This window comes from Excalfactoria chinensis, chromosome 14 (genome assembly GCF_039878825.1).
Source record: "Excalfactoria chinensis isolate bCotChi1 chromosome 14, bCotChi1.hap2, whole genome shotgun sequence".
NCBI classification, from domain to species: Eukaryota; Metazoa; Chordata; class Aves; order Galliformes; family Phasianidae; genus Excalfactoria; species Excalfactoria chinensis.
Window position 1 is genome coordinate 10,104,632 of NC_092838.1, and position 23,407 is coordinate 10,128,038.

Here is a 23,407-nt window from a genome sequence, read left to right on the forward strand (position 1 = left end):
AATAGTAATAACAACAAGAAGTTTAATTAAAAACTTCAGCAAGGCTCTTTAGAAATAGTGAACTCTCACCTTGTGGAAATGAAGCTTAGAATTCAATTAATGTTTTCTGATGGGTAAATATTTTTTATGGAAGCTGCATTTATGCAAATAATTTCTTTTGTCCTCCTCTATAGTCTCTGGAGCTCATTTTCTTCTTGGTGCTCTGACGGCTGGTACTACTGAAGGCAACTAAATTAAACCCTACCAAATAAAGCAAAAAAATCAGTAATGAGAGCACCTGGCAGGAGACTTGGAGGAAAAAGAAGGAAGGTGATTGTCCCTAAGCAGTAGAAGTGCTAAGCTTGTGAAGAACAAGTTGCTCTGCAGTGGTGGCCTGGGCCAAATCCTACAGTAGGGTGTATTGCTGTAATTGCTGGTCGTAGACTGTGAACTGTATTTCCAGGAAAGCTTGCAAGATACCCCCAGAGAGTATTGAACAATGGAAAGTACAATTTAAAAGTCCATTCAGTGACGTTTTGGAGGTCTGTCTTACAGAGCAGAGCCCAAATGGTAATAAGAATTTCATAAAGGTAAAATAGTCTTTAGCTTGAAAATACAACGCAAGAAGGATATAAACAGGACTGCTACTCCTTTATTTCTATTTTCATAGGTCCTTCTGATAGCTGTTTACCAATATGTTGAGGTAAACACTCAGCAGTCCAGCATTTCTAGTTGGATATTCATTCTTCACCTTTTAATTAAAAGTTGAAAGGGGCTCCTGTTGATTTTTTTTCTCTTATTCAGTACTTTGACATTAACCAGCATTTTTGAAGGATTTTTTTTGACGCTTCTTTCATTTCTTTTACAGAATTATTTCCCCAGCAAACAAGATATTTTGTTGGCTAGAAAAGCAACCAAGGGAATAGTAGAGCATGATTTCATCATTAAAAAAATACCTTTCAAGATGGTGGATGTAGGCGGACAGCGATCTCAGCGTCAAAAGTGGTTCCAGTGCTTTGATGGAATAACTTCAATTTTGTTCATGGTCTCCTCCAGTGAATACGACCAGGTTCTCATGGAAGACAGACGCACAAACAGACTCGTGGAGTCCATGAATATCTTTGAGACAATAGTCAATAACAAGCTTTTCTTTAATGTTTCTATTATCCTGTTCCTCAACAAGATGGATCTTCTTGTAGAAAAGGTAAAGACTGTCAGCATTAAGAAGTATTTCTCGGACTTCAAGGGTGACCCTCACAGGCTAGATGATGTTCAACATTATCTGGTGCAGTGCTTTGACAGAAAGAGGAGAAACCGCAGTAAGCCGCTCTTCCATCACTTCACCACTGCCATAGACACTGAAAACATCCGTTTTGTGTTTCATGCTGTGAAGGACACCATCCTTCAAGAGAATCTGAAGGATATTATGTTGCAGTGAAGGAGAGAAGTCCATGTCCTGTTAAAATTTGCTGGAGGGTTAGATCAGAATTTTTATCCTTTCTTTATGGCCCTTGCATGTGGTGTAGGACCCATGCTACTTACTTGGCTCAGGAATGCTGTAAACTAGCCAGTCAAAACAGAGGAGCTATAGGCCGAAGGAGTCAAATGTTGATGTTAGCTACTGAATCATTTGGACTAGAAACACTACTGAAACATGGCTGTTGTAGGTTCTGTACCTAGTTTGGAATGCTGAATAACACAACCACCTTCTGCCTTCTTAGAAAACAAAAAAAATATCTCTGACAAACCATGTACGGAAGACACTTTGTTTTAAATGGAAATACTTATTTTTCAGAGACGCTAGTCATACAGTCTGCCTTTTTTTTGTAGTTTGGAGGTGCTGAAATGATCAAACTAACCTAAATGTAATGAGATTGGTAGCTGTATTGGAGAATGTTAATGGAACTTCCATTCTTAACACTAGGAGTGTAACCAGGTCTGGTGTGCGGTTTAGTTTTGCCACAGAACTGGAATCTACTAATTAAGGTGGATGCACAGCTCTTGTCTGAAGGTTTTACATGAGTCTCCTGAAGCTTAAGTTTAAAACTGTTCAAGGAAACCCATGTTGGAGTAAATTGGATGGAAAGTTAAGGCCTTGCCTAAGAAGGGCTTATTTTGCACTACGTGTAAAAGGTATTATTGCATCGTGGGGAATCTGATTTCCTTGGTGGAGCAGCCTGTGCTAGAGCACCTGACCCTGTACGTGCACAGCAGGTGCCTGAGTGAGATGTACTTCATGGAGATCCAGCACTGTCCTCACACCTGCAGTCTGGCAGTCATTGTGAAGGTTCAGAATCACGTGACAGGGCTTCATCTACATTTGCAAGTTTGAAAGCTGATTAAACTCTTATGCAAAGGTTTTGGTAGTACAGCAACTGATTATATGCCATCAGCTGACTGTATAGGAAGACCGAACATCCTAGAGATCCCAGTTTTACAACTGCACTGATATGTTTGGACAGCAAGATGTTGCTGTCAAATTAGCCCTTAATCTGTGTCTTAATGGGATCTTTAGCCAGTAGTAACGCACGTGTAATTCCGAGTACAGTCAAGGTTGGAGTTGCCCATTTGGGGCAATGGTTTGTGTATATTCAAGAGGCTTTGGAAAATGTTGATATGAACTGTTAATTTCTTAGCTCTCAGTCTGTGTAACTATCAGGTGCCTTTTCTGTGTACAGACATATCATATCTTTTCTATTACCGTGGGGTATGTGAACAACCTTACGACCTGCCTTTTTAATCTGAGCACTGTAGTGCAATTCTTTAGGTAACTTTCAAACATAGTTTACTGTGCAATTTTTTGTCATAGCTTTTATCTGAGAATAAAACCTGAAGGGCTGTTTGTACCCATACAAAGGCAGTGGATTCCCTGGAGTTCTTTTCCCCACTGAGACTGCAATGGCATGTCAAAACAAGCAGCGTTTCACTTCAGCTGGTGATCCCATGGGAAATGCGGTTTAAAACACATGAAAGGACAACAGAACAGGATTTTAATTTGGATAAAATCTGGAATCTTTCTTCCCCTCTGAAGCCTGCAGATGTTCATATCAGTGTGTTTGTGTGGTTTCCTACTGTAGCAATCTCTGGGTTTTCTTTGTGCAGCTTCAGAGTGGAAGAGACGTGGCAGTGTTGGTGTTACATAACACGGGACTGAGGTAAGAAGCAGTGAAAAGTTGCAGGCAGGAAAATCCAAATTAAATCTCAGCAAGCTTAAGCAGGAATTAGCTTTCTTGTTACAAGTCTTATTTTTGCCAGGACCAAGTCTGTCTCATAGATGTTCATTCATTTGTAGCCTCGAAGGGGAAAGACGTCGCATGACAAATAGACAGATGAAAGAAACTTTTAAGGTTATTGCATTTGAAAAGGTAAATATTGCAACCCAGGGCAATGCAAGTAAGTTTACTTATTGTCTGAGGTTCATTTCTCTAAGCTAGTCTATTTGTTAGCTGAAAAGTGAGATTGTTCCAATGCTTCCAGGCTTTTTTTGGAGGTTTTGATAGTAGCTTCCACTTCACTCAAGGCACTGGAAAGGAGGAGGCAGTTGTGGGCTGACCAACTTCTAGTTTGACTTGATTTTATTTCCTAGTTTGCTGTGACTTTACTCTTTCACTACATTTTCTAATGGACTAATATTGTGCTTGTTTGCCAACAAGTTAAGCCTTTCAACTATTTTTTTCCTCAATAATTACCTCAGCTTACAGTCTCAATCTACTGTAGCTTTACCTGGGAGGTGTAGCATGGAATTTTCTGTTCTGTTTTTCCTCTTCATGGTCATTTATGGCTTTAAAACTCTAAGCAGAGCTAATAACGCGACATATATTTTAACTAATTTGATCTGCACCTGGAAAGGAAACAGCTTGAGTTATCTCATAATGAGCTCTCAATCTTGCCAGTGTTTTATTGGGATTGTTTTTTCTTTTTGAGTGATGTAGCAGTTTTGCACAAGTCCGAGATTTTGAGACACAGATCGTTCACCTCGTGCCCATCATTGCCTTTCCTCTGCTGATAAAATGAGCCTAAGGATGATGCTCTGGGCTGCAGAAGAAGATGAGTCATTTGGCTCCGTAGGCTGTTTTCTGTGTAACTTTGATAGCATTGATTCACACCAGGAACCCCAAGGTCAGGAGGCTGCTGATGCAGAAGTGAAGCAATTCTCAAACCTGCAGAGGATTTGGACTGTGATTGAAAAGGATTGTTTTTCAGGTGGCAGGTAAATGTCTTTCTCTGCTAAACTCCACTTCTTACACAACTGAGGTATTTTGTTTATGTTTTGGTTTTTTTTCCCAAAGTTGTAGTATAGATGAGCCAAAAAAATCACATTATGGTAAATCAGTAATTAAAGCAGAACTTGGGTGACCTAGGTTGTACAAGCATCTCAGGACAGGCTTAATGAGTTGCTTGGTCCTTTTGCAAGGTAGAAAAAATGAAGTGACATCCTGGAGAATGCTGCAGGTAAACACAGCTGGAGGGAACATCTCTTTTGTTGTTAACTTTATGAGGTTATTGTTCGTTTGCTCGTCAGGAAATAGGTCACAGGCAGGACTGTAATCAGATGGGGACTTTGAACAACTCCTTACAGGGGGAAAAAAACAGTATTTTGCTGTTCCTCCTCTGATACTGCAGTGGTGGGGTGATGCAAGTGGATCTTCTCTTGCAACGACAAAGAGAGGAAGCACTTGCTTGTGCATGCAGGAGAAACTTCTATAATCTTGCAGTTTTAGGTAGAAAAATGTACAAAACGGGAGTCTTTCAAACACTACTTTGTATTTGGTTTTGAGCTGATGTAGTGCTTCAGTCAGTATCATTCCTTCAATTGTAGTGCTGTCACTTTCTGAGCAGTTCTTAGATGGCAATACCAGACAGCACAGTAAATTGAAATTAAAAAGGAAGAGTCGGAATGACATATTTGATAGGCAGTTATCACTTCAAAGCAGTTAAATATTTCCTAATCTTGATTCTGAAGCTGAAATCACTGGCCACAGATTTCGCGTTACAACTCAAAGATCCTTTCAGTTTTATATGATGAGTCTATCTTGTTCTGTTCAGTGCAGCAGTGTAGAATATTTGATGTGTTAATAGTTGAGAACTGATGTGTTGCTGAGTCAGACCCAGAGCTAATCACGGTACAAGCATAAAGGAGTTCCTAAGGGTGTTCACTTGTATACGATTTCTGAGCTGACTGAAGCCAGAACCTCAGCCAAGCAGAGTGGAGGAATGTGCGTCAATTCAGGACAGAGCAAAAACACACCTGTAGTGAATTGGTGTGGGAAGAGCTTGTCTGTATGTGGCACAGCAGGCTCGAATGTTATTCCACCAGGGTAGCTGAATTAGGCTTAGTTATGGAAAACTGTCCATTTGAAATGCTCCCCACCCCAAGGTGTTCAGTACTGCTGGTAGTGTCACCTGTGAAGAATTAGCCAATTAAAGAAATGAAAGGAATAGTCAAGTGGCTGACAGCTATTCCACACAGAATGACGTTTTAGCAAGCACACCCGTGGCCTTCCTTAGGCAGGTTGCTGGATATTGACCCCCTCCATTTTCAAGTAGTGAGTTTGAACACCCGACTTAGCTTTGCATGTGCTATCAAACACTTTCGGGGTTGATAGACAGCTTGATCCATGCCAGCTTGAGACAAAAATAAGATACGCAGCTTGAAATGTAAGGCAAACACTGACTTCCCATCATTAGACCTACAGTGGCTCCTACAGGTTCAGTAGAAGCCTCTTTTCTAGTATAATGACACACAGTGTAGTCAGGGGTTTTAATACAGCACTGCCAACTCTTTACCTCAGTACACTCTTGGTTAATTCTGTAACACAGGAAGGAGTGAGTAGGGTGCTTCAGCAGCATCCTTAAAGCATATATATTGCCTACTTTAGTAAACGATGGACATGGAGCATCAGTTCTGGGACAGAAATCTCAGGCTGGCATTGTCTGGGCCACATTTGGGTTGAGTTAGTCCCGACTCCGTGCATTTCTAGGTGAGGACAGTCTAGCCTACTGAGGAAGTAATTGGCAAAACCTTGTGATTTCTACTATTACTTCTTTTGTAATTAGCTGGAGTGATCTCTGCTTTGTGCTGTGAAGTGGGCACTTCTTTGCTTTGACGTTAATTTATTTACATGGATGGAATTGAGTAAACCCAAGCAACTTGGAGCTGAAACTGCTGTCCTCCTAACCAGGTGATGCTCTCTGTTTGTCTTGGTGGTTGGGCAGTTTAGCTCGGTTCTTTGCATTTTTGTCTTTCTAACTGCATTTGGAAAGCAGTGTTGAAGTGTCTGTGTTGACATGCTTGTCTTCTTGTTTTGGGTGGGGAGCATGTTGGTATTAGATTGTCAGTGCTAGTGCTTCTGTGTCTGGCTTGGCAAACTGAATGACAGCCTACCTCTTGGCTTATGTCCAAAGGTCATATCTTGCATCTGACATGAAAACGATCATGGTCAGAGAGAAAAAGAGCAGCACTGGCTTCCAAGGTGGGCGTTCTGGTAAAAAGCCAAAGTACGTTGGAAGGAAGCAGGAGGGGGGAGCTATTTCCTACACAGATCCCAAAAGTTGATGGTTCTTGAAGACTGAGTGTATTGAAAAGAAATGCCACCTGCATTGACCTTAAAAGCTTTGAGTGACTCCAGAGAGCTATTGGCTGTGAATTAAGGGCAGCAGGCTGGAGAGGCTGGCCCTGCTGCTGCTGCAAACCCCTCCACTGTAAATCAATTTGTCTGTTCCAAACTGGAAGCTAAAACTCAATTCATGATAAAACACGATCTGCAGATCTCGGAGCAGGGAGCGCATCTCACTCTTTTCTAACAGCTTCTTAACCTTTCTTCAAGATACTGGAGCAGGAGACGAATTTCAGGGCAGTGGCTGGATGAGATCCTGTTTCCATTGTTGGAGTAGAATCTACAATTGATGGAAAGCCAAATTTTTGTATGAGGAGGACCTGAGGAAGGAAGGGATTCTTATGAGGGAAGGAACAGATCTTGGAGCAGAACGGCTTCTCTGCTCGTGCTCCTTGGCAGCCTTTTGTGCAGGTGGGCAGACAGAGCAGCTGGGGGAAGCCAGCAGGGAGGAGGAGGAGGGGGATGTGGAAGAAGAAGAATCTTTTTGGTAGTTGACAAGATTTGGAAAGCATGCTCAGTGGATTGAGGATAGGAAACGTGTTCAAACTCCTGCTCACACTGAAGCCATTAACAGGATTTAGGATTCTGGGTGTTTTTCTGCTGTACAGGTTATGTTATCTGGGATTTGATGTGAGCTTGAATTGATAAATGTTGAGTGGTATTTTTGGAGATGCTACTTAACAGAAATGCTGGTATTTATTGCTCTTGTGGTGAGTTGTCTTGTTCATGGAACCAATATGTATGAAAGCAGACTGACAAGCACCAAGTTATCTTGTGACACAATCACATAGCTAGGAAGCCAATTAACATTACCTTTAATTCTGCAATTTACTTGCTCTCTGGTGCCTATGTAACACACATACTATGCAATATCATTCTTTTTCTAAACCAGTTCACTACTTTGGGCAAGAAAGGGCCTGAGTTTAGCCTTAATTTCCTAACAATTCACAGTGACAAAAAGAGGTTTAAAAAGTAAACCACGTGAAATGAAAGCACAGTTCCAGACTGCTCACGTAAGTGTCTTTCTAGCACCAAAACAGCATCCACAATAGAGACGGCTACTCGCTGTCATAGTTTCAACTTATGAAAACTGTGTACTAGATAAAATTATATTGTGATGTGTAAAAAGTGTATTTTATAGCTTTTGGTGAGTTAGTTTACTGTTTTGTATATATGAATTTTATAAATCTATTAAAACTTGACTTGTTATACTGTTCTTTATGGGTTTTATCTTTCGAGAGAGCCTGGAGTGACTGTTGCTGTGAAAGGATTTCTGCAAGAAAGCTGCTTTATATACACATACAGACATATAACAAATACAGCATGGAGTGCATGAAACAACAGCTGTCATGCAATAAAACCTTCTTCTGTAATCTGTGTACATCTCCCACCTCTCCAGTTCTGGTCTGAATCATTCTTCCTGAACGTGTTTGGGAATTGAAGGCTGGTGAAACATTAACCTATATAAAACTTCCAAGTCATTTCATCCGTAACATTTTCAGTGCGTGTTTTAGGCATTAGAACTGATGGGAAGTGGAAAGGGAGAGGCAGCTTGAATCTGTGCTCGTGCATTTTGAGTTCAGGAGCTTGAAATCCCCCTGTTAGGGATTCCACCTCTGCTGTGCAGTGCCCGCTAATAGCTGCAGGACTATACTTACTGCTTGCCCGTGCCAGGCTCCTCTTGGACTCGCATACTATGTGCTGGAGTGTCTTTGAGCTACAGTGCAGAACTGTTGACCCTTTGAAGAGCCTTCAGCATCGGTGTCTCACAGCACTGCCATCATGGCACCAGCTAATTCTGCCCGAACTGAGCTCCAGTTCTTAGGAATGCTGCTCACCTTGCATTGCTTGCACTCTGAAAGGTTGCACCTGGCAGGTTTTTGTGGCAGATCTCAGTTGTTTCTTGTGTGAGCTGTTAATGCCCAATCAATTACACTGGCAGGTGCACAGTTTGAAATGCTTCACGGCGCACTGTTTGTCTTTCTTTAAGTAAGCATTCGGAATGTGTCCTCAGCTACATTGGGGGCTTTGGGAATGGTTGCCTTTTGTTTCCCAGAGGGTTTGTTAGCAATGGTTGGTATCTAAAAATGAGAGCAGGTGAACTGCAGACTCAGTATGTGCTTGTGGGCCTTGCTGACGGGGAAAGCCCTGTGCTCCTAGCAGCCCCTGCCCATAACCACGCAGCTGATACCACCCGTGGGCCTTGCTGAGCTTCTTGGGTGTGAATGGAGCTCTGAGCTGCTGTGCTCTTCTACTCCTTTCTCCTGGATGAGCCGAGCTGGTAAGTGCTTGTTCTGTCACTACAGCATCAGAAATATCTTATTGGTGAGCAGCATTTCTTTAGCAGGTCGATGCTTTCACAACAGAGCGCGTGTCAGTCTGCAAGGCAAAGGCTCACAGAGGGAGGTTCCCATCCCTGGTTGCTGCCTGTTGCTTGTGCCACCCTCTTCTGTATTGTCTTTGGACTTGGTTATGACAGGAGGCCATCTCCTTCCCTCAGGTAGTGTTGTCATTCTGTATTTGTGGTGTCTTTTGGGGAAGGTTCCTATGGAATTGAATAAGAGCAAATACGGCTGAACAAAAAGAAACGCAAACCTTGTGCTTAAAATAGTGAATCTGTTATAGCAACTCATGGTTTGTTGGGGGCTTTCTGCTGTTGGGCCGGGAGCCCTGAGCCAGTCCTGCCCACCCCAGGAACACACTGGATGGCTCCTGAGGCTGCCTGCACACAGGACGAGTGCTCTGGAGTGAAATGCCCTTGCTCTCCCTCTCTCCTTAGGCCTGTTCCTAATGAGCAGGCCCTGCCTGCTTTCTGTCCTCTGCAGCTGCTAATTCAGCCACGTTCAGCAGGGAGAAGGCTGAAGCCCTGGGGGCTGCAGGGACCTTATCAGTGAACTGGGGATGCTGAGGGCTCAGCCTTGCTGGTGAGTAGGTTGCTGATGAGTGTGGTGGGAGCCCCACCTAATACATACCTGTACCTGCACACAGCGTCCCTGTGTGGGAGGCAGCTCCTGGGGCCAGCATGGTTCCCATTCCTCATCAGTGAGTGCTTACAGAGCAGAGAAGAGCACAAAGGCTGCGGTTTTGCCTTGTCAAAGCAGGGAGAGGAATGTGTGTGTAATTCCCCCCGTTGCAGTCAGTAATCCGTGTGTGTGTGTGTGTGTGTGTGTGTGTGTGAAATCTTATAATTCTTTTTGCCTTTTTTTTCCCCCCTCCTGTACCAATCTACAGAGGATGAGAGCGAGCAGTTCGAGCTCATAGCTCCAAGCCTGGCTTTGAAGTGAAGCAGCTCCTGAGATCCCCTTCAGTGTCCACAAGCAGTCACACAAACGCTGCTCTTTATGGTGGGTGAGCTGCCAGGGAGCTTTCTGCTCTGCTCCCCCCCTCTGTGCCCATCCACCCCCACCTCCCCCTGCTCGGACCCCCCTCGTTTTAGCCTTGGCTGTGCTCCTGTGCTCAGCCTCCAGCTGACAGAGCAGCGACCGGAATAGAGATGAATGTTTTGGTGTGGGAGGAATAATAGCTGTGCTTCAGTCAGAAATGCTAAGTAGGAGAGAGCTCTGTGTATGGAGGAGAGCTGCCCCGCTTTAATTTGCATCTGTTTGTTCGGATGGCCCAAGCTTCTGTGTGAACTTGTTTGGTGTTTAGCATAGACTCTTCCCACCTGATTTCAGACCAAATGAAATACAGCATGGAAATGAAGTTGCCTACACAGGAGTCAATGGGAGCGTGTAGTCACTCTGTAACAAACCAGCGCAGAAAAACCCTTAGCAAAGAACTGATCATGTCAAAAAGATGCTTGCAATCAGAAAGAAAAAAAAGAAATATCTTTTATTCCTGGGTGAGTTCCAGTTTCTCTGTGGAAGCAGCAACTCATGGGGAGAGATAAGAGGTAGGGCAGCAACGCAGCCGAAGCCTCTGCAGCAAAGCTGGCCCATCCAAAGGCAGGCCCTTGCTAGTTGTCCTCCCAGCGCCAGCGATGAGGGGATGATTCCCCTTTGGACAGTTTTCTGGAACTCAGTTTCCTCCGTAAAGAGGAAAATTTGTCTCCGAGGACTTTCCGTAGCCCGGTGTTGTCCCGAACAAAGGGCAGATCCTTCTTCATAGCAGGCAGCTGTCCTGTGAACATGTCCCACCTAGCCAGAGCATCCACAGCCTCGTCTACCTGAACCAGTTCCTCCTCAGAGACGTTCCTCTCCAGGGCAGCGATGCACATCTCCAGCCACAGCTCGTAATCTTTAACCACATCTGTTGGCTGGCTGGGCCCAGCCAGCTGGGGCTGACTCTGCACCTCAGCCAGCGAACACGACCGCTCGTCCAGCTCCGGGCCGATGGAGAGTGCCTGGCTGCACACGTCCGGCGTCAGCGGCTCTGACAAGGAGGTCACGGCCTCGGAGTCGTTCTCACAGCACATCCCGGAGTCCGAGCTGAGCGGAAGGATGTCCTCTGAGGCTGACAGGTCTGCTGGCTCCTGCTTTGGCCACGTGGACAGCACGGTCTGTGTCCAAGCGTAGAGCTTCTGCAAAGGGAAGGCAGAAGGTTTTGCTTTAGAGAATGAGAGGAAATGGGTACGCCTCACCCAGTGTTTTCAGGTAAGCACAAGCATCTCTTAGCTCAGATTGAGACGCCGTGGCCAGGAGAATGTGAGTTGAAGCAGCTCATGGTTCCTTTACACAGCAGGAGATTTCTCTTATTCTTTGTATTTTTTTTTCCCCCAGAGGGTGGTGACGCACTGGAACAGGTTGCCCAAGGAGGCTGTGGATGCCCCATCCCTGCAGGCATTCAAGGCCAGGCTGGATGTGGCTCTGGGCAGCCTGGTCTGGTGGTTGGTGACCCTGCACACAGCAGGGGGTTGAAACCAGATGAGCATTGTGGGCCTTTTCAACCCAGGCCATTCTGAGACTCTGGTCAGTGTCCATGGGAGCTCTATTCCCTGTTAGATGTGGGCTGAATCTATCCTATTATTGAAGACAGTAAGAGGAGAAGGGAACACATTAACTCCCCTGTGTCTGTATGCGATCTCTGCTAGAGCCAAAACAGGGCCTTGCTAGAGGAAGCCATGTCCCTTTGAAAACTCCTGAGATAGTGCTGAGGAATTCTCTTGCACTGTGCTGTTAACTCCTGTGCTGATGTGCCCTGTGCTCCTAAGAACAGCACCTTCCCCTCTCGAGCTGAAGTGCATGAGCTGGAAGGCTGAGCTCCAGGAAAGAATTAATGAAGGGAAAATGTCTGAGACAATTTCCTTTTTAAATATTAAACACTACAGCGGGTTGCTTCTGGCACACTTACGCTGTGGGGAATGAATCACTGCTCCAGTCATCACTGGATAAAAGGTGATTTCCCTGTCTGCCTCGTTGGCACGCGTTGACGTTTTTGGTGTGTTTTTCAGCTTTTGTGGCCTATTTCTCCATCTTTACTCCTCAGCTCCCAGCTGATACTGATACAAAGCGCTGCATTTGCTTTGGAAAAGCAGAGGTGACAGCTACAGGGCGTTAAGTCCAGCTGAGGCCCCAGCACACTGGGTTCTATGCTGGGTCTGTATGGACACTGATGAGTCTGGTGCTGTCGTGGTTGAGGAGAGGGCACAAAATGGCAAGCCCTACAGAGCTGTCTTCTGCCAGAGCACCAGAGCATCCCCCTCCTCCCTGCCCCCTCGCCTTCTCTATTGCTTTCTCTTCAGGCAAACGACAGAGAAGATAAAGAGCTCAAATTGAGTGGGTGGGAGAAATCGGCCTGTTTCATTGCAGTCTGTGCATGGAGCCTCGGGGAAGAATTTCATACAAGAGGAAAATGAACTCTTTCAGCTGAGTTGGTCTGCCCTGCCCCCTCCCTCTGGGGCAAGGAGAAATGTGAAGGGATGGCTCTTCTGCCTCATCCCATCTCCAGGAGCCTTTCCTTCTGGGTGTAAAGCACAAAGGCACCCGAAGCTGTGGTAGGAGGCAGATAGGAAAGGGCACAGCAGAACTGTTTGGAAGCTGCAAACATTCTGTGTTTTAATTTTGATGCCTTCTAAAATTTCCAAGACTGGAAGTCTGAGACAGAATCACAACTGCTGCTTAATACCCCGGGACATCCCCACAGTACGTCTGGATTCTTTAAAGGAGGGGATGATTGCTATGAGTTCACTGCTAGAATCCAAAAGTCCTTCCTGTCACCCATCCTCTGGTGGCTTATGGATTCCAGGATGTGAAGGGTTCATAGGGCTGCAGCTTCTTTCTATGTTCTCATGTATAAATAGAAAGGGATAACGTTACAGCTTAGCTTACCTGCAGGTAAGTAAACCAGCTTTTGTGCCCTGGTGAGTGAGCTTGCAAAGCTCGTTCACACCATGATGAAGATGCAGCCATCCTGTGCTGCTGATCCAAACTCTCAGTGCAGGTTGAGCACCGCTGGTTGTTTTATGGTTGGATGGTTTGTTTCAATGTGGCCATTGCAAACGGTGGAAATTGGGATAGGCACAATGTGCGGAACAGCCTGGGATGCTGTGGAATGTTAGAGCAGGTGGAAACAGTGGTTGTGGTGGGGAAATGCCATGAGAATTGGTTGGCTTTCGGTTTGCAAGGCAGCCTATACTGGAGTAAACAGCTGAGCTGACAAAATGGAGTATGTTTGTGAGTGTAGCTCAGATAAATAAATGGAAGTGCTCATCCTCCTACATAAGGGCTGGTTTCCTGTCCCACGTGCTCTGCTGCCCATGATCTCTCAGTTGCAGCCCTTAGCAGCGTTACCTGCTCCTGGGGAGCAGCAGCTTTGTATCTGGCATTTCCTGCATTCACTGAGGCTGTCTGGCTCTGCTCTGGCTGTTGGTGGTTCTTGCTCTTTCCCAGCAGGGAGGTGTGACTCCAGGCTTGCACTGGGCCAGCCTCAACTTCCCAAATCACACTTTGCAAGTAACTTGGTTTTCAGATTTGATATCGTCTTCAAATGTTCTCTGCTCTATTCGCACTTAACTGCTGAATTCATCTCTGGCACGACTGTCTCCTGTCTCAGTGCAGAAGCAAAAGCCTCTTAAGCGATCATGGCAGCCGTGTGCTGCGTCTCGCAGAGCTGTCATTGTCAAGGCAGCAGATGTGAGCTTTGGCAAGTGAGGCTTTCTGTGAGTCTGAGTTCGCTGCCAATGGGGGATGTTAAGGCAAATACAGCTTTTGCTGCAGGTGTAAAGGAAAAGTGTTTCTAGAAGAGCTTAATGCAGACAGCAGTTCTGTTGTGGGAGGAGGTTGCTGGGTGCCTGGTAGGTCAGGCATTGAATTAAAGCAGCCCATTCCCCTGGTGCTCTGGGTGATTTGGGCAGCAGCAGGCACCAAATGGCCACAGGCAGCTCACACCACGAGGAAAGCAGCACAACCACACGCGTGCATTTTCCCCATGTGCTCTGCCGTGTTTCTGTGCGTTTGTTTCCAAGCTGAATGAAGCAGAGCCGTCCCTGTTCCCATTCTGCTCGTTACAGATATAACCCACAGACTTTAAAGCAGGCAGCAGGGGAAAATCCTGTCTGTGAACATGATGTTTGCCAGACAGAAATAATAACGAAGGAGGAGGTAGGATGCAGAGTGAGAACAGTGAGATTGCTTACACCCTCCTTGCTGTTCAACTCTTTGAAAGGATAGATAACAGCAGGACAAGGGGAAATGGTTTTATGTTGGAGGAGGGAAGATTTAGGTTGGATGTCAGGGGGAAGTTCTTTGCTATGAGAGTGGTGAGGTGCTGGAACAGCTGCCCAGAGAGGCTGTGGATGCCCCATCCCTGGAGCTGTTCAAGGGCGGGTTGGATGGGGCCCTGGGCAGCCTGGTCTAGTAAATGGGGAGGCTGGTGGCCCTGCATGTGGTGAGGGGCTGGAGATTCTTGGTTCTTGAGTTCCCTTCCACCCTGGACCATTCTGTGATTCTGTTTGGTTACTGAGCCCAGCTTTTTAGCCATTGGAGGGAGAAAAAACCTTTCTGGCTCTATGGGAGGCTATCTCTGCTCCTGACAGCGCCTGTATGTGGTGTTAGCAGTTCTGTAGGTGGGAGAGAAGGATCTAGGACACTCTGTCTATTAGGGAGTAGTCAGGATCCGTTCTTGTACTGTTAAGCTGAGGCACTGCAGCAGAGATCCCTACTAATATTTCCTCTGGGATATCAGCAGCCCCAGAGAAAACCACACTGGCACATGAGAAAGGACACGGACATGGGAACTGCTGCAGCTGCACTGGCCACAAACTCTGGCTTGGCCTCTGCCCACCCTGGTTTTGGGAATAACAAAACGTGGTAGAACTGTTGCACTGCCTTTGTCTCTGGCCAGAAGCCCTAAGACTTGCACAGAGGGTTGGTCGCTGACCATGTCAAAATCATAACCCGTGTTTGAGGCACGACCTCCTCTCATAGAAACTGAGCGTGTTTAGTGCTGGGATTTGGGGGTAGCCCCTGGCTGTGGGAGGGCTGGTGGCTCTGTCTCTCACCCTGTAGCGCTCGACAAGCTTGAAGCCCACGACGTGCTGCAGCTTGCGCAGGCAGATGGGGCAGGGCTCCAAGGGCCGCAGCAGGGCTTCATCCAGGCTCAGCGCACCCTGCATGATGCACTGCAGCCAGCGGCACGTCCCCAGGCCCATCAGGTGACAGATCTCATGGCAAGTCACCTGTTGGGAAAACAAAAATCAGTTGTCTCAGCATTGCTGCGAGTCCTTCTGCTTCTCCATGCAGTCAGTGCTGCAGCTTGCTCTGGTGGCATTGAAAGCTGAGGGGTGCCTACGTAGCGCACCAAGGTGCCAAGTGCTTGGGACTGTGTATGTACATGAGCAGTCTCTGGGCTGAGAGGCAGATTATGCTCAGGCCTCTGAAGTACTGAACCTCGGGTAGCAAGAAATAGGGAGTGCGGGAGACCAGTGGTCCTACCTTACAGCACTGGACCATCTCTTGGGCACTGAAGGGCAAGGTCCGCTCTCGGCTCTCCTTGCTGACATCACTTAACTGTTCTTTCTTTGTCAGTGGGTTCAAGCTGCTACAGTTGGCCTGGGGGAAATCCCCAGAAAATCTGGCAAAGCTGCAGACTCCCACTTCTGTAAAGAGAGGAGTACAGAGGTTAAGGCATCAGTGCTGGTGGCTTTTCCCCAGTTCAGCATGCCTGTGCTGGTGCAAAAAGACACACTTCCACTTGCCTCTGCCTACAATAGCATCCCTGGGTCACTATCCCTGAATTTTATATTGGAAAAACCCAGCTCCTCCCATCAGGCAGTGAAAAAAAAACCTGAGGACATTTGTGTGGTGCTGCCTTATCCAAACCCTGTGCTGGGACATCATCAGACACCAGTCCCACCTTGTCCTGGCAGGAATTTGCTGAACGTGAAGCTCCAGGTCTCGCATGGGTACAGGTCCAAAAGAGTGAGCCCGAGGACACACAGAGCATCCATGGGCTTGTTGTTCTTCAGGAAGTTCAGGATCCCATCTGGACAAACGTAGGAGAGATGCCCATTAAATTGAAGTATCATTGGAAGGCATGCAAGAGCCACGCAGAAGCAAATTTCCAAGTGTGAAAGGCTGCAGAACTCCCCTGTGCATCACCCAGCCCATGGATTTACTTTGGCTCTGGACAGAACGTGGGAGAGCTCAGCCCACGTGAAAGCAGCAGTGCTGGATCTGAACAGAACAGCACAGAAAAAAGACGAACAGCAGAGGAAAACGTGACGGAAGGCTCTTTGCTTTTCATTCTTATTTCCAGCCTCAGAGTTCAGTGTTTTCCCCAGGATCAGCGTTTCTCCCTTCTCCCTCCCTGATGAATGGTGATGTCAGGAGTTTCCCCATGGAGGTCTATATCATCACACACCTGGACCCTCACCTGCATGTAGCTGCACTCTGTCCGTGTCCTGGCTGTGGCGGTAGCAGCAGTGAATGGATGAGATGGGGATGGAAGGAAGGCACTTCACACGGAGCCCCAGGAAGAAGGACTCCACGCAGCTCTGAAGGGAATCCAGCAGCGAGGGCCCAGCAGGCCCTTCAGTCAGGTCTAGGGAGAAAGCACCCCAAGGACAGAATGAACCAGGAGCTCTGGGGGGGGGGGGGATCCTGTGGGGCTGGCCATGGGGCAGGCTGGCTTGTTTTGAAATTAACTGCTGACTCTGGGATAGGACAGTCATTTCTAGGTGGTTTTATGGGTGTGGAGAAGAGGGGGCTCTGTCAGATGGTCACCCTGGGAAAGTGGGGTCTCATTGCAGAGCAGGAAGGCTATCTTTGAGATGAGCAGTGCAGGGAGGTTAACTTGGGGCCTGGGTGCTGCTTGTTGTTTGTGAGTTGGCATGGATAGAGCTCCCACAATGTTGCATTATCCAGCATTGTTTTACGTACGCATAGATACAGATATGTATATATATGTATGGATACATATTCATACCAAATCTCACCCAAGGGCACCCGTGGTATTTTCTGGGGAGCTGTATTGTTGGCTGTCATCATGGCTCATGACTCTGGACTGGGGATACAGCAGAACCTTTGCTGTTATGGACTTAGCTTTCCTTGTATGAAATATTTCTTGCCTCCTTGGAGGAGAGGAAGGATGGCAACAGAGTTGGGTCCCCCCTCCCCCCTGTTCCTTTCCAGGTGGCTCAGTGTGGATGCCTTACCGATAGGCTGCAGGTAGATGTGCTTCCTACAGTAGCTCTGCTTTCTCCTCAGCATGGCGTGGTAGAAGGTTTCAAAGTCCTCGGGTGCATCGGGGTGGCTGAGGAGCCAATCGAATGCTGTCCGGATGAGCAGCGTGCAAAAGAGCGTCCTCTGCGGGTTGTAGGCTTCAGAAAGGAACAGCTTCTCTGCCCTGGAGAAAGCCTTGGCATAGAGCTCCTGCAGGGCAGGGTTGGTGGAGATCAGCGCATCCTTCAGAGCCCGGGGCCCGAAGCTGAACTCCTGTGCGTGTTTGCACTGCAGCATTGCGGAGAGGCCCGCGGGCCGTTGGGGACCTGGCAGAGCTCAGCTCTCGGGCTTCCAGCTGTGGGATCTGAGTGGGAGCCTGCAGGCTGTGCTCAGCGCCGGCCAGGTGCCCTGAAATGTATGTGAATGGGAAGCTGTTACGAGATGCTCTGCATCTTCATGAGCACCGCTGGTTTATGTACCAGTAGGTGGTGCTCAAGAATGCGCAGCCCCAGTACTGCTACCAGAGGTCTGGGTTAGATCAGATGGTTGGGTTTATCTGTATACTTATTTATGTTACGCTTTAAGGTTGAGTGTTGTGTCTTTGGCTGTATTAGCCCTTACATGGCACTAAAAGGGAGTGCTCCTGTCCACGGTAGGAAAGTAGAGCAGATGTGCCAAGTGGAACCCAGGTATTTAGCAGCTGTGCTTTGGGAAAAGCTGCTTTGTACAGGTCAGTGCTCCACCTGCGTACAGCAGGATGAAAACATGCAGGTAGATATGCAGTAAAGCATGGGCATTCTAGGAAGAAGTATTATTTTCTATGAGGCGAGTTAATAATAGTTTAAAAGGAACCCGGGTGGATAATTGCTGGGCATCACTTTGTAACAGCACTATGCAATGAGAGGGGGAAAAAAAAAGAGAGGTGCAATATTTCTAGGAGGAACTGGCTAATCTCTAATCTGAGTAGCTCAGCAGACACCAGGTGCCCCTGAGGACTGTGATATAGCAATGAATTCAATATTCAAACAAGAGTACCAGCATAAGCCAGATGTTTTCCTTAGTTACACCAAGTTGGCTGTGAGAGTTCTGTCATAAGATAAAGGTGGCAGCCCTTAAAAAACTGAGTTTCTTTACATCTAACCCTTGGGAAGATAGTTGTCTGCTTGAGCAGTCCTTAGAAGAGACTTGTTTTGTGTGATCTTCTGTGGAGCTGAGAGGATACCCCAGAGGAGAGGGAGCAGGTAAGCGGTTTGCTTTTATTTTTGCAAGCTTTGTGTTTTGCTGGCATTAAAGCCTGACAGCAGGAGCACAGTGGGATCTGAAGTAGTACAAGGGCCTTAATCCAATGGAATTCTAGAGATATAATCTCTGATGCTTTCTCAGCTCCCTCTTCTTATTGCCCAAAAAGTGTGCATGTTGCTCTTGCAACAAAGGTACACGTGAGATTATTTTGCACCTTGTCACCCAAATCTCTTCACTTCTAACTTACTCCCTAATTTAAGAGGGTGAAGGGAGATTCTGACCCTACTGAAGTCACCAGGAGTCAAATCTTGGCCCTGCTGAAATCCCAGGCAATGTTCATCCTGCACAAACTCTAAACATATGCATCCTTTTCCCCACCATACTCAGAACTTACACTGGGAAACCACGAGTGATGTTACCACCACTGCGCTGTGTGAGCCCTGCCTGCTGCTCCTGAGGAAGCCAAGCTCTGTGCTCAGCCTGGGTTGGGAGTGATCTTACTAAAGGCTTCTGAGAAGCAGGAGCTGTTTTCATCAGCGCTGCCTGTGAGTACGTGGGGATGTGGGAGGAGCTGCTTAGAGTATGAATGGATTTTTCCAAATGGGAAGTAGCAAAGAGTGGATGTATGCAGTAATGAACACAATGGGCTCAGTCTCTTAGCCTGTGTTCCCCCAGGCTCTCTGATGAAATGCAGTGTGCACCCAAAGCTATGGGACATACATTGTTTCCCAAGGCTTCCTAAAAGGGGACATTCACACTGCACCAGACATCCCCGGCAATAAACACGGGCATTTTGTGAGCACCCACAATGCACGAGGACATCCATGATTACACTTGGATTGGGAAGCTGAAGGGCAGGAATTCACTTGCAGCCTGGAGCACTGTGTGCCTCCTTCTTTTGGACACCAGTTTTACTTCCAAGAGAACAGCAGCAACCCTCTGCATTCACCAAATCCAACACCATCACTTCTAATTAACAAGCATTTCTACAGTACTCCACTGCAGGAAATCAATGATTCAGAAATGGACATCTTTAGCAGATTCTTTTGCAGTGTTGACTGTAGAAGATGGTATTTGTGCTTGATCTAATAGATGGATGTACTGCTTCCATTAACTGGAGTGGTGTGAAAGAGCTTTGTAATTTTTAGCTCTTGTTTTGGGGCCACCTGCTATAGCACACTCCAAAGTGGTCCTGCCATAGGGAATGGCACTTCAGCTGCAATGGGCCTTCATTCCCCGGCAGCTTTAAGATACCAAGGCTGTGATGCAGAACTGGAAGCACCAATGCATCCATATGCATATCAGGTAAGTAGGAAGGAGATGTTATGTCTTTAGAGCAAGCAGCAATTAATTTGATGTCTTGGCCAACGACAAGCCATAGGACCTGATGAGCAAGTCCTGAGGAGAAAGTAACTCCTTGGTTAAAAGGCCATTGACTTCTGGTTGCACTAGAAGAGATCCTTTAGCAAAGCTATAGCAATAATTTGCTGCAAGTGAGCGTCTCCACTCATGGCGTTCTCATTTTTTTTTTACTATTAGGAAAAAAAATCCTATTTCTGACCTGAACTTTGTTATCCCCATTTGCAGCCATTTGTTAATGCTCTCTGCTTTCCAAAATTGCGGACATTTGCACAAGAAATTCCCCCAAAATCCAGCCTGAACTGCCACATCCGATACACCCCCGTTGTCACACTGACCTGTAAATGCTTTCATGTGCAATGCAGGTTAATCGTAAATTATTCCCTTTGCAAATCAGGCGCCTATAAATTATTCTCTGTAATTGGAAATTACCTATGAATTATTCTTTTTGAAATTCACGTCTGTGTCATTCATTCCCTTAATATATTGACATTGCTTGTTTGGACAGATGTGCTGGGGGCTGATGGTAACAGTGTAACTCTGGAAAGCCAAGGCAGTGCCATACATTTGGGATGGGTTGGCCAACCCATGGCCAACCACGGTGTGGTGTGCAGAGAACCAGTGTTATGTGGTCCAGAAAAGGGGCATATGGATACAAGTTGGCCGTTGTAAAGTTGTTCATTTTCTAAGCCAACTTGTAAGCGGTTTCTCTCTGATTCAGGCTGTGCTCATTATGGTGCTCTCCCCCTCTTGGCTATTGTGCAGTAGAGACAGATTCCTTTAACTGGGCAGCTTGGGTGTCAGAGGGACATTAGCAGAGACTGTTAAAACTGATTAATTGCCTGAGTTAGGTGCTGTACTGTAAACAGGCAGTGATAGAGCAAAAGATTCATAGCTGGTCAACAGCAATGAAGAGCCCAGAGCAAACAGAACAAGCGTTAGCTAATTAGCAGCGTGCCCTAGTTGCTCTAATAGCTCTTTTCCTGAGATTTGCAGTTGGTTTCTGCTGCTGCCACTCACAGAGCATTCTCACCTTCCCAGTATAACACAGATGACTTGAAAGCAGTTTTATCAATGTTTGCTGACAGCATAGAAAAATATTTCTTGGATGCTCAATGGGACAGAGAGGATGTGGATGTGTGCAAGGATTTAACCCCGGTGCAAATAACCTGCCCACTGTTCCTCTCCTCCCTCAAGGACCTGATTGCAGTCCTTGCCTACCCACTGGGCTCAGCTGCCAAGGTCAGAACAGATCTGTTTTGCCAGGTTCAGACCTGAAACAGGCACTGGGGGCTGTAGGGGGATTTAGGGATTCTTAGCAGCTCTCAGAATGGATCTGCTCTGCTCACAGAGGAGATACACCCCAGGTCTGACTCTGCCCCATACTTGTACCCATGGGGAGCTGGAGCCCTTTTCAATCAGTGGCAACAAATCACTGAGTCAGGTCTCACGTTCCCATCCACACAGTTAGATAAAAACCTCCTGGCCTCACGTGCTGCCATATCCCAATAATATTTATGCACAACATCTCCAGAATACTCTTGTGACTCTGAAACAGATGATTTGTGTGGTCTGTCTCAAAATGAGTCATTCCCAGAGCTGTAGAAACCTTCTGGGATTCACATGAGAGGACAGTCTACCTGCAGTGTGTAACCAAGGGGGGTTATTGCTGTGGACACCTGGAGGGGTGTCCTCACCTCAGTCTGCCTCATGACTTCCTGTGGGCTGCAGGACAGGGCAGATGGACAACCCGTGGGCAGAAAGGTTTGTGGTATTAAAGACTGGAACTGTAAAGGTCATTAACCACCTAAGATGGAGACAGATGCTTGCAGATTATTTCTGAACACTTACGCATCCGCTTCCCTCTTGATTTTGTTTTATGTCAAAGCCTGCTCTCTTCCATACACTCTGCTTCATATGAATATGTATTAAGGATATGCATTACCCATAGTTTGTCTTCTATCCTAAGGATTTTATTCTGTGCTCATAAATAATGCTGCTTTTTTGTGTGTGCTTTCTATTTAAGGATCTCTAAGAGCCACACAAATACTACAGAAATATCTGCGCTGCCCTACAGGAGAGAAGATGAAGGTATGCACCCTGTGCCCTCTTCCCACTCACACCCACAGCCTCCTTGGTTTTGGTGCTCATAGATTTATCACTGTGCATTCTCTGGTTAAGCTCTCAGTGGTGTCTCTCCCATGCACCTGTGAGATGAAGGGATGGCTGCACTCTTCTTCCCTTGCTCTTATATGCAACCAACCTGCATGCATTGCTGGATATTTTCTGTGCATTTAATAACCAAGGACCCAAGGGCAGCCCAGAGGTAGAGCACGCTGCCTATCAGCGCTCTACAACAAACGTAGTGCTGCGGAGATATCCAGGCTGTAATCATTTACAGCTCTGGGCACTTCACTCTTCATCATACTTGTCTAGACAGACTAAATGGGTTCTGCAAGACAGCCCCAGTGTCAGCCAGGAAAGAGGCTGCAGAGTTTCCATACTGATGAATGCCCAAACAGGTATGGCTATGGTTAGATATTCCCTCAAGTGCAGGCATTATAAGAGTAGTTCATCATGCAGTATAAATGCACTGTAATGCTGTGCCTTTTTCCCAGGAAACCAGATGCTCTGTAAGTGGCAGCACGAGGCAGGGGATGCTCCTTTTGCAGTACCTGTGCCAGGGAGCCACACAGCAGAACGGCTGCAGAGGGCAGCCCCACACCCCACGACCTCACCGTGGCTGTCTGTACCCGAGCCCTCAGCAGCTGGGGCTGTTTCAGCGAATGGGCACATTCTGGAAGTGCTGCAGGAGCAGCTCCTGCTCTGGGGCACCCCCAGGCCCACCCGGCCCTGCAGATTGGGATCCGGGGCATCTTGCTCCAGGATCACAGGGCATGGTATGAGGGGAGGGAAGCGATCCCTCAGCGCCCTGAGCCGATGCCCCGCGGCCCGCAGAGCTGGGCAGGCTGAACCCAGCTGAGCCCCCGCACCCAAAGCCCTGGGAGGATGCTCCAAGGGCAGCGCCCGGAGCAGAACCCTGGGCATGTGCCGGAACGATGACCTGAGGATGTCTTGGAGGTGCAGGGGGGATGCCCTCGCTGGAGCCCCACCGCTCCTCTTTGGGAGGAATACCTCAAGAGCAGCCCCCCGCACTCCGGCATAGGGGCTGCCCCAAGCAGGACCTCGGTCACGTAGAACGATGCCCCCAAGCCTGCTGCCCCCAAAAGGTGAGGACAGCCCACGGGAGAATGGGGTGATCCGACAGAAGGGTTCCGACCCCCCGCCCTCCACAACCGGCAGCTCTGATTCCCTCCCAGTGAGAACGACCGCTCGTACCCTCCCGGCTCCGCGCCCCCCGCGAGCCCCCCGGGGCGCCCAGCACTCACCACCCGCCGGGCCGGGGCTGCGGAGGCCGGGGAGGAGCGGCAGGGCCGGGGCAGCCGGCTCGGGGCTGGCGAGGCGGAGCGGAGCCGGGCAGCGGCGACAGGAGGAGCGGCGGCGGCGGTGGTAGCAGCCAGGAGGAGGAGGAAGAAAAAGGGGGAGAAAAAGCGGCACGAGTGGGGCTTGGCCCCTCCGCAGGGAGCCCACGGGATTCGCCGAGCCGCCGCC

At 47.5% G+C, this 23,407-nt stretch overlaps 2 protein-coding genes across 2 annotated transcripts in view; one reads left to right on the forward strand and one right to left on the reverse strand.

The window, feature by feature from the left end:
* GNA12 (G protein subunit alpha 12) overlaps positions 1–7,807 on the forward strand; it is a 38,542-nt gene extending 30,735 nt beyond the window's left edge. The window contains exon 4 of the mRNA XM_072348944.1: positions 848–7,807. Within this exon, the coding sequence (XP_072205045.1) occupies positions 848–1,417 (570 nt within the window). The 3' untranslated portion in view covers positions 1,418–7,807. The remainder of the gene's footprint in view (positions 1–847) is intronic.
* A 2,585-nt stretch (positions 7,808–10,392) lies between these two features.
* AMZ1 (archaelysin family metallopeptidase 1) lies at positions 10,393–23,303 on the reverse strand. The gene is made up of 7 exons (XM_072348811.1): positions 23,185–23,303; positions 17,188–17,602; positions 16,407–16,574; positions 15,888–16,016; positions 15,467–15,630; positions 15,034–15,210; positions 10,393–11,115 (listed from the first exon to the last, which is right to left on the reverse strand). The coding sequence occupies exons 2-7, from the start codon at positions 17,489–17,491 to the stop codon at positions 10,552–10,554; spliced, it is 1,506 nt and encodes a 501-aa protein (XP_072204912.1). The 5' UTR covers positions 17,492–17,602; positions 23,185–23,303; the 3' UTR covers positions 10,393–10,551.
* Positions 23,304–23,407: the final 104 nt, after the last annotated feature.

Excerpts from the sequence above, each read along its gene's own strand:
- AMZ1 (XM_072348811.1), bottom strand. The coding sequence starts at position 17,491 with ATGCTGCAGTGCAAACACGCACAGGAGTTCAGCTTCGGGCCCCGGGCT. Across the intron at positions 16,575-17,187 it reads CATCTACCTGCAGCCTATCG|ACCTGACTGAAGGGCCTGCT; the intron begins GTAAGGCATCCA and ends CTTTCTCCCTAG. Across the intron at positions 15,211-15,466 it reads AGATGGTCCAGTGCTGTAAG|GTGACTTGCCATGAGATCTG; the intron begins GTAGGACCACTG and ends TTTTCCCAACAG.